The 15,055-nt window shown below is 43.2% G+C and overlaps 1 protein-coding gene across 1 annotated transcript in view; it reads right to left on the reverse strand.

Moving 5' to 3' along the window:
* Nucleotides 1-11,178: 11,178 nt before the first annotated feature.
* The window catches only part of CEP192 (centrosomal protein 192), a 170,208-nt gene continuing 166,331 nt past the window's right edge, over nucleotides 11,179-15,055 (reverse strand). Inside the window, exons 44-46 of the mRNA XM_029913877.1 lie at nucleotides 13,803-13,926; nucleotides 13,178-13,236; nucleotides 11,179-11,623 (exon numbers count right to left, since the gene is read on the reverse strand). Coding sequence (XP_029769737.1) covers nucleotides 11,485-11,623; nucleotides 13,178-13,236; nucleotides 13,803-13,926 — 322 coding nt within the window. The 3' untranslated portion in view covers nucleotides 11,179-11,484. The remainder of the gene's footprint in view (nucleotides 11,624-13,177; nucleotides 13,237-13,802; nucleotides 13,927-15,055) is intronic.

The raw sequence follows: 15,055 nt of genomic DNA on the forward strand, positions 1-15,055 counted from the left end.
ACCCTCTCCCGAGCAGTGTCAATCAATGATGAAGTAAACTGGAGAATTGCTAAAGCCAGCTCTGCATTTGGCCGACTGCACTCCAACGTTTGGGAACGTCGAGGGATCAGCCTACCAACGAAGCTGAAGGTCTACCGAGCAGTGGTGCTTCCAACTCTGCTGTACGCCTACGAGATGTGGACTGTCTATCGGAGTCATGCACGAAGGCTCAATCATTTCCACATTTCCTGTCTGCGAAAGCTTCTAAAAATCAGATGGCAGGACAAAGTGCCCGATACTGATGTCCTTACTAGAGCCAGTCTGCCATCAGTTCACACATTGCTGATGAGAGCCCAGACCAAGTGGGCCGGACATGTCGTGAGAATGTCAGACGAACGCATTCCTAAACAGCTCTTCTACGGAGAACTCACTCAGGGAAAGCGCTCCCATGGAGGACAAAAGAAACGGTTCAAGGACACGCTGAAGACCTCTGAAGTCCTTCGAGATCAACACCGCCACATGGAAAACCTTCGCATTGAACCATCCAGCATGGCGCAGCCTCATTCACACAGGCAGTAATACCTCTGAGGTGAGGCGTATTGCTGAGGCTGAAAAAAAGCGCGAGCTGTGCAAATCCAGAGCTGCTCATACATCATCGACAGTGCCATTACATGTCTGCCCGACGTGTGACAGGACGTTCCACGCCCGAATCGGACTGATCAGTCATCTTCGGACGCACAGAGCCTGGTCATCGAAAGAATGAGTTGTTGAGATCTTCATCGATAACGATGGACGATCATCATTATTAATGTGCTTGCCCTTGTTGGGCTTAACCTGTTCATTCCTGATCACTTCCTTGGAGGAGGAGCGTTGGGGAATCGCAGCCTCCGGAGAGGATCTTGAGGGAAGGAATTTACTCTGGGGCTTACTTTCAGGAGTCTGTTTGGGTTGAATCTGAATAGTGGAGACAACACCTTGCTGCACATATGGCCTCAAATTTATCGGTGTGTGTGTGTGGGAAATCTTTGTTTAGTTTTTCCCTGGTCCTGCTCAGATTCAGAGTACGACAATTCACCATTCCCAGTGGAGGAGGAAGGAGAGGAAGAGAAGTCCGAGGATTCATACCTCCTGAATTCTCTGTGCTTTTTCATTCCCTTTCGGCATACTTTGAGAGCATAGGAGTTCCTGTGAGGCTTTTTGTGGCTATCCTTCTTTAGGGCCCGAAGTCCTCTCATGAGAGCTGAGTACTTGCCTGCTAGGTCCCATTCTCCCCGGGAACGGGAAGGGATATGCTGCCAGAGCCCTCCTGCCCAAACTGTGAAGAAGCGGGGCAGTTAACGAGCCCTACTTTTTCCAGTGCAATCTGGACCCACTTTAAGACTTTTGGGGGGCAGGGGATTTGTGTCCCTGTAGTTGGCTGGCTGGGGTCCTCCTCATCTTTGGAGCCTCACCCTTCTCTGCTCAGAGACTCCTGGTCCATTTTTTTCCATGCTGAAATTGCAGCTGATCTGGTGTATAGGGGATCCCACAGGCCTGTCCAACGCATAGCCCTGAGACCTTACAGAGTGAGGGATGGAAGGCTGGGTACAGGTTGGGCACAACTGCCAAGCCTGAGAAAGCAGCATCACAGATGGAGCACCGTTTAGATTAAGGTACTTTTCAGGCTGCTCTGCTATCCAGAAAAGGTGCAGAAGAACCAGCAGGAAGGCAACTGCAGTGGAAGCTCTAGGTGGGTTCAGTTACCAGACTAAAAATCAACTCAGTGAGGAAGACAGGGCTAAAGAAGAGAACATTGCTCACTGTTGCCCTCAATTTAGTTAACCCCCCCCCCCCCAAAACCACCCACATTGGAGACTGAAGGTAGACGAGCAATAGAGCAAGCGACCATACGCTGCTGCGGAGGCAGAGAATTTGGCTACAAAAAAGGAGCAGAGAAAGTATGACCAGAGCCATGGCACCAAAATGCTGATCCATCTTTGTGAGCTGAAGGGTGAGGAAAGCAGTCCAGATGTCAAGAACTGTGGGGGATGCTGGGATGCAGGACAGTTCTTCTACTATCAGCTTCTTAGCATCCTCTTCTTACCTGTCCTTGTTCCACTTCCTCTGCTACCGCTGCAGACACAGGTGCCGGCTTCCTCCTTGTCCCAGGGGTGCTCAACCCCTGCTCAACCCCAAACCCCTTCTGCACCCCTTCCCCCAAGTCCCCACCCCTCCCCCCACCATGCCCCATCCCCACTCCTCCACCTCCCCCCAGCACCTCCTGCCCACCACAGAACATCTGTTCTGCGGTGGGCAGGAGGGAGGGAGTGGAGTTGATCAGCGGGGCTGCTGGCGGACAGGAGGCACTGGGGAGGTGGGAGGGAGCTGGCTGCCAGTGGGTAGGAAGACGGCGTACAGAGGCCAGTAAACCCCAGAGAGGGGGGAGTGCCAGGGTAAGAATTGCTCAGCATTTTTCGGTGCATGCTCCAGCCCTATGGCTGAAGACCCTTCTGCTGCTGGAAGAGCTGCTTTTGTTGCCACATCATCTGGTCTGCAGGCAAAGTCCAAAACCAAATTGACTGGCTTTGAGGTATGAAATACAGCCCAAAAAGCCTCTGTGTATTTTCAGTTGCCAGCCCAGTGGCACAGAGCATTGTTGCATCCATCTTGGTTGGCAAATGGTGCGAGCCTGCCCAGAGAGGAAGCCTGGTGCTGAGACGGGGTGCTCCACTCGCCACTAGTCTGGTGCCTCCTCCTGGCCGCTCTAGGGATTAGATCCACGAGGTCAACGCCTCTTCCCACGCCCTCCCTCCCTCCCTCCTTCTGGTCTGCAGCCTGTCTCACTCCAGGAACTGCAGCATCCTCTTCATGACTCAGCCCTCTGGCCAGGTCACAGCGTTCCCTCTTTTCAGGGTACAGTCCATTCCTGAGGTGTTCGTAACTCTGAGGTTCTATTGTAACAAATGAGCAGCACAGCGGGCAGTAGCCAACATTTCAGTCACAAAAGAGTAGTCATCAGGGTTTTTTTTTTTTTTTTTTTAAAAAGGTTGTGGATTTTATTTTGTTTTTGAGGTCCTGAGGAGTTCTTAAATGGATTGTTGTCAAATTTGTAATTTAACATGTATGTAAATTATTTTATGTGGGAGTCTAAAGTTAGGCATTTAAATTTATATTTAGGCATCTAGAGCTGTAGTATGATTTTAACAGGTGCTGAGAATCTCTAAATCCTGGAGCCCTAAATAGAGGTGTAGGAGACTAACCTTTAGATATCCACATTTGAAAATTTTGACCATTGACTAAGTCAGATTTGTTTGAATTTCTTTTACTGGCACAAGCGGTGGATGGATTAGAAAGGATAAAACTTGTTTAGAATATTTTACAAAGTGTTTTGTGCTTTGTCTCTTTATATTTGTTCCTCATTAGTATGTGTTACTTTGTTAGCGAGTTCTTTATTGCAGGCATTTTATATTTATTTATGGCTCAGATTAGCCACATTCTGAAACAGTTCTGCCATGAAGTTTTGGTTGAGAAGGACAGTTTGCTGTCTCAGAATGGTATATTCAGGTGCAGCATTCTTTACAGGCTGTAATGTGTTACCACCTGCCTAAACCTGGCAGTTGAGCTCCAGCTGGGAGTTGTCATGTAGGAATGTAAAAGGGCCAGGGGAAGACAAAATGGTTCATCAAGACCTACTTGTAAGTCAGATCTCCAAACATGCATTTTCCACTCTATGAATTCAAAATTAAAATACTAATGGGCACTCTTTGTGTTCATTCAACAATTTGTTCATTAGGTAAGTATGTACAAAGACTGTTCTCTTCAATGCTGTTTGGCTCTAACATTAAAAGGAAAAAAAAAATCAGTAGGGGTTAGACTAGTCTTGAAATGCCTCCACCCCTTTTTTACCTTCCTTCCATGTTTGTTCTGCAAGGCTAGCGGTAGGTAATACTCATCCTGCATAGAGCTGTTTTTCATTGTGAGTATTCTGTCACTAGTCAGAGCTGTCAGGTATGTCAGTCATGTAGTATTGTGATGGTGTCAGAGACATAATCGGAGAGATTAGGTGGACACAAAGAGCTGTGAATGAGGTGGTAATTGCGTTCAGGGGGAAAAAAAAAAAGTAAAAGAAAGAAACTTTCCTTTCTCACAAGATCCGTTAAAGAGGTGACAGCTAATATATTAAAGCTGGAACAAGATAATTGTGGTAAGAGATCTTTGTGTGTTCTCTGCAAAATGCAACCTGCTCACAATAAATATTCAAATGCTTATTTTGTGTTGTGAATACCAGATAACCATTCACAGTGGAATACAACCCTTTTCAGAAAGTTTAAATGTACTGCCAGGAATGTGTTAGGAACGATTATAAAACCCCAGAAGAATATTAGTGCTACACTGAGTCACATCTTATGAAAGCTTCTTTGCAAAGTTTTTCTTCAAATTAGATCTTGAGAGGAAAAAAATACTAAAACAAGCTATAGGCCAGATTCTGCCAGCCTTACTTATTTTGAGTAGTGCCTTACTTCATTAATAGTCCCACTGATTTGAGTGACTACTGATGGAGTAAGGTACTACTCAAATGGTAGACTTGTACCCTTACTCATGTTGCATAGCTACTTACTTCACAAGAAGTCTCCTTGAAATCAGCAGGAGTACAGGTGGAGTAAGGTGTTATGCAACATGAGTAAGCATATCACAATCTAGCCTAGAGAGAGTAAAAGTGAGTAAGGGCTTTTTTACATGGGGGTTTAAACTGGATTGATTAGTAGCACATTATTTAACTCGCAGTACATAAGCCACACTAATAGCATGCAGAAGGGATAACTGCGCCTCTTTCAATTTACATCATTATGTACACATGGCGGGGTTTGCTGCGTACTAAGCATGTGGCATTCACAGAGAGTATCCAATGGTCCTTCGCTTCACTGTTGAGCAGTGTGCATTCTGGCCTTTTTCTTGCTCTGCACTGTGGGATGAAAAGCAGGAGCCAGATTTTTTTTTTAAAAAAATCCCATGTTTCTGTTGTCTCGGCCCCTGTAATGGGGTGTTCACCTCATACTTGCCCTGAAGGGGTTAATGGAGGCCAGATGAGCCAATTAACCTAGAAGACTGAGAGGAAAGCCCCAATTAGGGGAAGCCCACCTGTGCGGGAAGAGCAGGGGCTTCTATAAAGCCAGAGAGCTGATAACAGGAAGGGGGGTGCAGGGAGGTAGTCTGCAGTCATGGCCTGGGAGAAGGGAGGTGTTTTTGAGGGCTACAGAGAGAAATAGACCATGGTTGCTCCCTGGGAAGAAGGCGTACAGAGGCCAGCAAACCCAAGAAAGGGGGGAGTGCCAGGGTAAGAAGCAGTCCAGGGAGTAAGCAGCAAGATTGGGGGTGGGGGACTAAGCAGACCTTGGCTGCATGTTGTAGGATCCCTGGGCTGGAACCCAGAGTAGAGGACAGGCCTGGGTTTCCCTACCCACCATTGGGACTTTGACTTAACATTGACTTAATACAGCTTTGAAACTTTACAAGGCAGAAGAAAAATGCTGCTTTTAACTATCTTAATTTAAATGAAACAAGCACAGAAACAGTTTCAGTACCTTGTCAAATATTTTTGTTTACATTTTCCTTTTTTTAAAAAAAGAAAAAGTTGTTTATGTTTAACACAGTACTGTACAGTATTTGCTTTGGGGGTGGGGGGGTCTCTGCTGCTGCTGCCTGATTGCATACTTCCAGTTCCAAATGAGGTGTGTGGTTGACTGGTCAGTTCCTAACTCTGAGGTTTTACTGTATATCATTGAAATTCATCTGCTGCATGTAAGGTGCAGTGTTGTCAACTCTCGATTTTGTCATGAGTCTCATGATAATTATTGTTTTTCTTAAAGCCCCAAGTCCTAGAGTCAAGTGGATATGTGATGATTTCAGCCTTCATTCTTAAAGAAAGTAAATTTCTAGTGCTCATGGCTGTGGAGAAAGCTTCAAAATGTGACGCCAGTGCATCCTAAAGACTCAAAAAAACATAAGGCTAATATAAAGAACACCAAATTATGATGTTTACATAATCTCATGATTTTAAAGCCAATCTCATGATTTTTGATGAACCTGACTTATGAATTTTGAACATTTGCGGTTGGCAATACTGAAGGTGTTCAAGATAGTATTATGGAATTCAGCATGGGGGGAGGGATAGCTCAGTGGTTTGAGCATTGGTCTGCTAAACCCAGGGTTGTGAATTCAATCCTTGAGGGGACCATTTAGGGATCTTAGGCAAAAATCTGTCTGGGGATTGGTCCTGCTTTAAGCAGAGGGTTGGACTAGATGACCTCCTGAGGTCCCTTCCAACCCTGATATTCTATGATTCTATGACATTACATTAAGCTTGTGAAATCCTTAAGGAATAGTTAAAATAAAAAATGGTTGTGTAAAAATACCCTTCATCCTCAAAGGAAACCTGCACAACACCTTCAGAAGACAAGCCTGGGAACTTACATTCATAACTCTGCTAGAAGCTAAAAAACATGGACTTGACTTAGAACGTGGCTTTATGGCGTGTTACAATGATTTGTAACTCACTGCACTGCCAGCTCATCCTTAATTGCCCACTCCTTTTTTAGTGGTCTCTTACAGCACTGTAAACCCCTTGTGTTTAACTATGTGCCCCAACTCGTATTTATCTCATGGCTGGTCTACACTAGAAAATTAACAGAGGGTCCTGTGGCACCTCTAAGACTAACAGAAGTATTGGGAGCATAAGCTTTCGTGAGTAAGAACCTCACTTCTTCAGACTTGCATCTGAAGAAGTGAGGTTCTTATCCACGAAAGCTTATGCTCCCAATACTTCTGTTAGTCTTAAAGGTGCCACAGGACCCGCTGTTGCTTTTTACAGATTCAGACTAACCTGGCTACCCCTCTGATACTAGAAAATTAGATCGACTCAGCTACTTCATTCGGGGGTGTGAAAAAGCCAATCTAAATTCCTGCTCAGAGAGTGCTAGGTTGACGAATTTTCTTCTGTCAACCTAGCTACCGCCTCTCAGGAAGGTGGATTACCTACACTGACGAAAGAACTCCTCCCATTGGTGTAGGTAGTGTCTACGCTGAAGAGCAACAGCGGTGCAGCTGAAACTGTATCACTGTAGTGTTCCAAATGTAGACAAGCTCTGACACACTGATTTCCTTGCCCAGACCTGAAGGAGAGCTCTTTGAAGCTTGAAAGCTTGTACCTTCCACCAACAGAAGTTGGTCCAATAAAAGATATTACCTCACCTACCTTTTCTCTCCTTTTAACTCTATGCAGTCCTAGTGCAAAGTGCAAATAACATGTACTTTTTAATATATATATGTTTGTTAGTACTATACAGCCAACTCTGCAATGGAATAGCAAACTGCAATCTGTTGTGGATCATGCATCAACAGATTAGTTGCTATATTCTGATATCAGAATCTTTATTAAGATGATGTGAAAGCTTGGAAGAACGCAGACCTACTTTTCAATCCCAAACTGAGTTTACAGGCTGGTAACTGGAACAAACATAGCTTCACTTGTGAACTTGCAAATGTGGTTTGGAAGTCAGCAAGACAAGCACTGACCTCCACAATGAGATGTTTAGTCACTTACTGTTGCCTCACCAGCACTTTACACCAAACATATTAGACATCACCATAAGCAAATGGGCAGTACTCCCAAATATTCAGCATCTTACATAAAGATTTAAAGACATACACTGTATTTACACATACCGAGGAGTAAGTAGGCCATGAACTCTGCTCTCCCCCATTACTCTTTGAGTTTAATTTAAATCTTTAGAACAACGTAGCTGTTTTTGAAAACCAGGATATTCAGTTAAGGTTCCAGAAACAACTCTGACTCTGTATCAAATGTCTGACCCTTTTCATATCCACCAGAAAAAGACAGTTACCTTTCCATAACTGGTGATCTTCGAGATGTGTTGCTCATGTCCATCCCACATTAGGTGTGCGTGCTCACCACATGCACTGGTGCTGCAAGTTTTTCCCTCAAGAGTATCTGTAGGGGAGTGGCGCCCGCATGACGTGGTTTAAGGGGCGCCACTGGCTCCCCACACCCTCAGTTCCTTCTTGCTGGAAACTCTGACAGTGGGGAGGAGGGCGAGTTGTGGAATGGACATGAGCAACACATCTCAAAGAACACCAGTTACAGAAAAGGTACCTGTCCTTTCTTCTTCGAGTGCTTGCTCATGTCTATTCCACATTAGGTGACTCCCAGCAGTTCCCGTGGAGGCGGGTAGGAGTTCACGGTTGTGCAGATTGTAACACAGCTCTGCCGAACACAGCGTCCTTTCTGGCCTGCTGAGTGATGGCATAATGAGATGTGAACGTGTGGACGGAGGACCATGGCACGGCTCTACAAATGTCCTGGATGGGTATGTGCACCAGAAAGGCTGCTGGAGACGCTTGCACTCTGGTCGAATGGACCCTAATGATCGGCAGCAGCAGGACCTTTGCTAGCTCATAACAGGTCTTTATGGAAGAGGTGATCCAGTTGGAAATCCTCTGCGAAGAAACCAGAAGGCCCTCATCCTATCTGCCGTGGCGATGAAGAGCTGGGTCGATTTATGGAAAGGCGTGGTACGCTCCAAGTAAAAAAGCCAAGGCCCTCCAGACGTCCAGTGCGTGCAGATGCCTTTCCTCAGCAGTCTTGTGCGGCTTGGGACAGCACACAGGCAGGAATACGTTCTGGCTCATGTGGAAGGAAGATATCACCTTCGGTAGGAAGGCTGGGTGGGGCCGCAGCTGGACCTTGTCCTTACAAAACACTGTCTAAGGCAGGTCCGATGTCAAGGCCTTAATCTGAGACTTGAATCGCTGATGACACCGCAACCAGGAAAGCGACCTTCTGGGACAAGTAGGAATGGGAGCAGGAGCCCAGCGGCTTGAAAGGTGGGCTGGTGAGCCTGGAGAGGACCAGGTTAAAGGTCCCACTGCAGGACAGGGGCCCGTACCTGCGGGTAAAGCCTCTTGAGGCCCCTCAGGAACCTGACAGTCATGTCATGAGAAAAGACCATCTGACCTTGGATGTGCTGGTGGAACGCAGAGATGGCCGCAAGGTGCATTCTAACAGAAGAATGCGCTAGACCCTGGGTCCTGAGTTGCAGTAAGTAGTCCAAGATGGACTTCACTGAAGAACACGAGGGAGAAATGCTGCGCTCCGACACCCAGCAGGAAAACCTCGTCCACTTGGCCAGGTAAGTTAGACTTGTGGATGGCTTCCTACTTCCGAGGACCCGCTGGACCGCCTCCAAGCAGGTATGCTCCTCCAGGTTCAACCACAGAGCATTCATGCCGAGAGGTGTAGAGAGTCAAAGTTGGGGTGTAGGAGCCGACCGTGACCCTGTGACAGCAGGTCCAGGTGGTAGGGAAGGGGCCAGGGAGGGGCCATTGCCATGTTCATGAGCATGCCGAAGCAGTGCTGGCGAGGCCACTCGGGTTATTACGATATCAGGTGCCTTGTCCCTCTTGATCTTTACTAGGACCCAACTGACCAGAGGGATCAGAGGGAACGCATACATCAACCCCTCGGCCCAAGACAGGAGGAAGGCATCGGAGAGGGAGGCCCTTGCTCAGGTCCTGCTGGGAGCAAAACCGATGGCACTTTCTGTTTCGCCTAGTGGCAAACAGATCTACCCGGGGAGTTCCCCACCCTGGAAGATCATGCAAGGCCACCTCCGGGTGGAGCAACCACACGTGGTGAGAGGAGAAGTCCCTGCTGAGGTGATCTGCTAGGGCATTCCTGATGCCAGGGAGGTGACCAGCTTCCAGATGGATGCCATGGTCGATGCAGAAGTCTCAGAGATGGAGTGCCTCTTGGCAGAGAGCTGACGAGCGCGCTCCTCCTTGCCTGTTAATGTAGAATATAGAGGCTGTATTGTCCGTCAGGACTCTCACCACTTTGTCCAACAGGTGTGGCAGGAAGACCCCACAGACCAGCCAGACCGCTCTGAGCTCTTTGACATTTATGTGTAACGTTGTCTCCTCTGGGGTCCACATCCCCTGGTCCAGAGATGTCCAAGGTGCGCCCCCGCAACTGAGGTCCGAAGCATCAGACACTAGCTCAACAGATGGAGTGGGACTGTCGAATGGGACTCCTTCCAGGACATTCTCACGATCGGTCCACAACCGCAGAAAGGCGAGAACCGCTGCAGGAATAGTTACTATCTTTTCCAGACCACTGCTTATATAAACAGGGCTCCAAGGGTCTACTGGCATTTTAAGCACTGTTGTTCAACCCTATTAAGTTACCAGTGGCCACCATGTCTATCATTAGCAGAGCTGAATCAGTTGTAGGAAATTCTATGAGGAAAAAAGGTGTAAACAAAATCTATAAGAGGTAATTACTTTCAGCTCAGGGTTGAGGCACAGTTGAAGGGCAACATGAAGAAACCTGAACTCATTACTGCACATGTCATGCTATTTCTGTGGCTAGAGAACTTCATTCTATAGGATGCCAATTTAGCATCAATAGCAAAAACAAATTGCACCTAAGCAGCAAGGCATTATTTATTTGTAAATCTTTTAGCCGGACCCTTATAAAACATGTAAACAGATTGTTTTGATGTAGTGTTATGTAAGTGTTCTAAGCAACTGAAGTATTACATTGCTATACAGTGATTCACCACCAGGTTAGGAAAAAATAATCTAGCCTTCATAACAAGTAATTTGTTTTGGTTTCTCCCCCGATTTTATAATATAGCTCCCAGAAGGACAGTACATTGAAACTTTTGACAGATTTATATTCCTGAGTCTGAGTACCATGTAATTGATCCTGTATAGCCCAGCAGGGGTATTTAGGTTTAATAATATCTTTATGATGCTTAAGGGAACTGCATACCTAGGATATAATTGTACTAGAGCTGTTAAGGGGCACTGTACTAGATATATTCAGAGGTTTTTTTTGTTTGTTTGTTTTTTCATATTCCAAATTTTTAGTCCTCAATTGTTGATAATTGCTAGTCCTTAAACTGCACATAGATGGGAGTCACACAAACATACCCTGAATTTCTGAGATTTTGTAAGTATCCTATGAAGGATCCAATATCAATATAAGTGAAATTGCTGTGGGGATTAACGACAATTTTGGATATAAGCTATATAATATTTGGAATATACAGTGATGGGCACTCTAAAAACTTAAGACATTCACATGAAAAATAAGTTTATTAAAAAATGTGAATTACAAATGTATTTCTGAATTAACTAAATTTAAAATAAATAATCTGTATTTAGCAAATCATAATCAATGAAAAAATAGAACACTTTTCTCCCTTATAAAAAGGTGCAGAAATATAAGCTAGAACATGATAATTTTAAGCATACAAAGTGATTTATCCTCATGTTAGAATGTTTAACAAATGAATCTTTGCTTTCACAATCACCTCAATTTAACTTACAAAAGATTTTACGCAAAAGTAGCATCATAATGTACAAAAAATTAGTAAATTAGTAAGGAAAATATAACACCAATACTTCAATAATTTACTTTGGATTATTAATAAAGCTTTTCTCCAATTACTCTTTTGCATGAGCTTCACCAAGTAATCGAATACCAAGACTGCCATATTTGTCTATGTGCACAACCAACAGACCTTCGAATCTGCCTGCTGACTTTGGCTTGAACTGGACTGGCAGGTTGATATAATGCTGGGATCTGTAAAAAGGAGACAGTCGGTTTGCAGCATTAGTGACATTAATAACTACATCTTGCTAGGCATACAAATATTTTTCCAGTTTATTATGCTTTCTGAGAAGAGACCCAGAGATAGCCTTGAGTTATCTTTTTTAAAGTTCACATTACTGGTGTTCAGTGTTAGAAATATGAAGTTGCTGCTGTCCTATCAGCCAGTCAAAACACTACAGTACTTGGATAGCTACTGTCGCTGGCTTATCTGAAGAAACTCTGTTCTGTATCTCTGCTATAATATTGACAGTTTGGAAGCCTTATTAAAAAGTAGTAATATTGCATGCTTTTACTTTAGAAATAATTTTGCAAACAAACTTCATATGTACATCAATTGATCACTGAAACAGAAAATTTAAAAGGAATCATGTAGAAGCAATTCACAGAATTAGACATTTTGCAGCATCATCAAGACCTGATTTACTACATAACATAAGCAAAGCAACAGGGATCTTGAAAAAAAAATGAGGACTCAGAACTTGAATGAAACAGTGTGATGTAAAATCTCTTAAAAGATTAAATTCACAAAGTCACCACCTAGCAGAATAGATCTACAGATAGTGCTAATACTCTATGTATTACTTCTGGCAGTTGTGATTTAGTCTTGTTAGCCAACCAACGCTACATTTAGTGACAATTGAGATTGCAGTTGGAATACACATACACACAAAACCTTAAAAGGCTGAAAATAAGGGGAAAGACTTGTGCATTTCTTTCCACCTTCACATTGCCTACAACACTATCAGTAACACACTACAACCTTCCATAAGGGTTTCACTTTCATCTCCAGATATCCAAAAGCAATAGATACCCCAACTTCAAACTCATACTCCAACTCAAAAAACTTAACAGTAACATCTCACACTTTTAAATCAGTTATAAGCAGATCTGTCTCATCTTCCATGCATTTGGAAAGTTATTCTGCCTTAACTCTGCCAAGGTCAAGGTCACGTTAAGGCTTTTTTTTGTTAGAGTGCAAGATTGATCGATCACTGGTACGTTAAACAAAACCCTGAAATTCTGTTGCCATATTTAACATTTGAAAGACTGTTCACACAGGATACACTGTTGCATCTACAAATTGTTCTTTAAAAAAAATATCATACTACAACAATTTATGATTGTTTCATTGTGTGACACGTCTTGGTCTAAAGACTTCCAAGAAAAAAACCCAGGTGCTGTACAATCTGGTGTTATAGCATGGATCAGAGGACAGGATGTTGGACTGGGAGTCAGGAGACCTGACTTTCCTGGCTGTTCCACTGACTCACTCTGATGTTGCTTTATGCCTCACTTTTCCCATCTCTAAGATGGGGAGACTGGTTACGATTTGTGCAAAGATATACATTTTAATTAGAAGGCCACAATGTTGAAGTTACTCTAAAGTCCGAAAGTGGACCGTAAGTCTATATTTCAGCATGATATATCCTTACTGGTTATAGGGTTTTACCTTACAAAATAGATTAGATTTGTTTTGAAACCTCTAATGTTTCTTAGTAAAATTTTATTATACACTTAACTCACCTCAAAGAATATTTCGAGTGCCTGATGTGGAAAGGCTCTCTGGGATTTACAAACTTCAGCTGCAATTTAATATGAAACACTTTAAAAAACAACAGGCAAGCACTACTGTAACTATTTTAGCACACACTTCAGTACAACTCATGAAGCTTCCTACTACAGACTTAGATATAACTTTAAAGAAAAGAATGGATTCTTTTAAGAATGGAACATGCCCAGCTTTATACATAATGAATAAGTTAAAAATCACATGCAGGACTTAAGACATTAAATTAGTTTTAAAAATTAGACTCCAACAACAAGCCTATAATCAGCCTATGACAGTTGAAAGAGGTGATAGTTTAAGTATGCTATTCAGAAAACTCTTGATACTTAAGAGTCAACAAGCAAAAGAAAAACTAAAGTTGTAAGAAGCCTATAAAAATGAACTTTCTTTGAATATATAAAAATTTAAAGTATGAAGTTTGGAACCAATAGTTTCTACTAATGCACCGAGCATTAGAACATCTTAAAACAAAATTCTTAGTATCAAAGGTTAATGAAAATATCAGAAAAGAAAATGGTTAGATATTGTTCAGGCAATTAAGTGCGATTTTAAATATTTTGAATGCAAGAGTCAAAAACTTACCACATGAGTAATAAAAGTATTATTCCGCAAATTGACTTTTAAAGTGCTTGATTCCCCAACTCTGGTTGGTAGAAACGTATAATGATCTTCTCGGGAATATACTCCTCGAATTACTTCATTTTGCCTGGTTTTCAAAAAAAAGGTTGAAATCATTAAGTTCCCTATTTATATTACATGATCTGAATGTACCAATAGTGTCCCATCAAATGGTTTGAAAAGCAGTTCCAAAATAGAAATACATTCAGAATCACTGAAAAGTCAAAAGTAATTTGGTCTCATAAGATATAGGGCTGTAAGATACTGTCAGTTTTAAAGCAGTACGGAGTCACTCTAAGGGCTTTTAGGGCTACTATTTGGCACATTCAGTTAATTAAGAGATTATAATTTAGAGGAATACTATGGTGAAGTAGTAATCAGAATAATTTAGTCTATACTTTCACAGCATTGAGTTGTGATCATATGCTTTACTGGAGACCTAGGAGATGAACATTTCCGTATGTGCACCAGGGATCAGTTCACACCCATAAAAAGGAAGTGCATATTTCATTGTGTTTCACATCCACCATTTCAATATTTGAAGGTTGGATGATGACAGGGAAAGATTAGTACAATGATCTTGGGGGAAATCATATTTTTGAGGGAAAGGCCTGTGTGTGAACCATGTCCAGGCCTAAAACCCAATTAGGAGTCAAATGCTACTTTCAATTCTGGGTAATTGACTGAGAAGAGCAGCAAAACTGCACCAAGCTCAAACCAGACATGCAGATCACAAATGGAGGGACTGCTCTGGAATAGCAAACCGAGGGCAACTGGATTCCGTTGGTGAAGATTTGCACTTATCTAAATACGTGAAGTGTTTTGGAAACATCCTGGGCTCTTGTAACTAACTCCAGATGAGAACAGGATTAGAAATACTTCCAAAAGCATGGGAAAATTAAAGAGGGAGAAGAAACACCGAGGGCTCATCAACATGGTGAATTAATCCAAACTACAGGGACATAAATGGTAGTGTGCACTAGCATGTTGTGCGCTAACTGGCCCGTGTGGTCCATTTCAAACAGTAGAACGCTAATGTGCACTAGGGAACATTTAGTGTGTGCCAGCAGGGCCAAGATGAGCCAATTAGCATGCAACACATTAGTGCCCACTATAATTTACACCCATCTAGTGAGAATTAATGCACCGTGTAGACAAGTCGCAAAAAGGGAAAGAAACAAAGGAGAAAGCTGGACAAATATTGCGAAAACTCATCT

This window comes from Terrapene carolina, unplaced genomic scaffold (genome assembly GCF_002925995.2).
Source record: "Terrapene carolina triunguis isolate 2854851 unplaced genomic scaffold, T_m_triunguis-2.0 Scaffold58, whole genome shotgun sequence".
In the NCBI taxonomy this organism is placed as follows: Eukaryota; Metazoa; Chordata; order Testudines; family Emydidae; genus Terrapene; species Terrapene triunguis.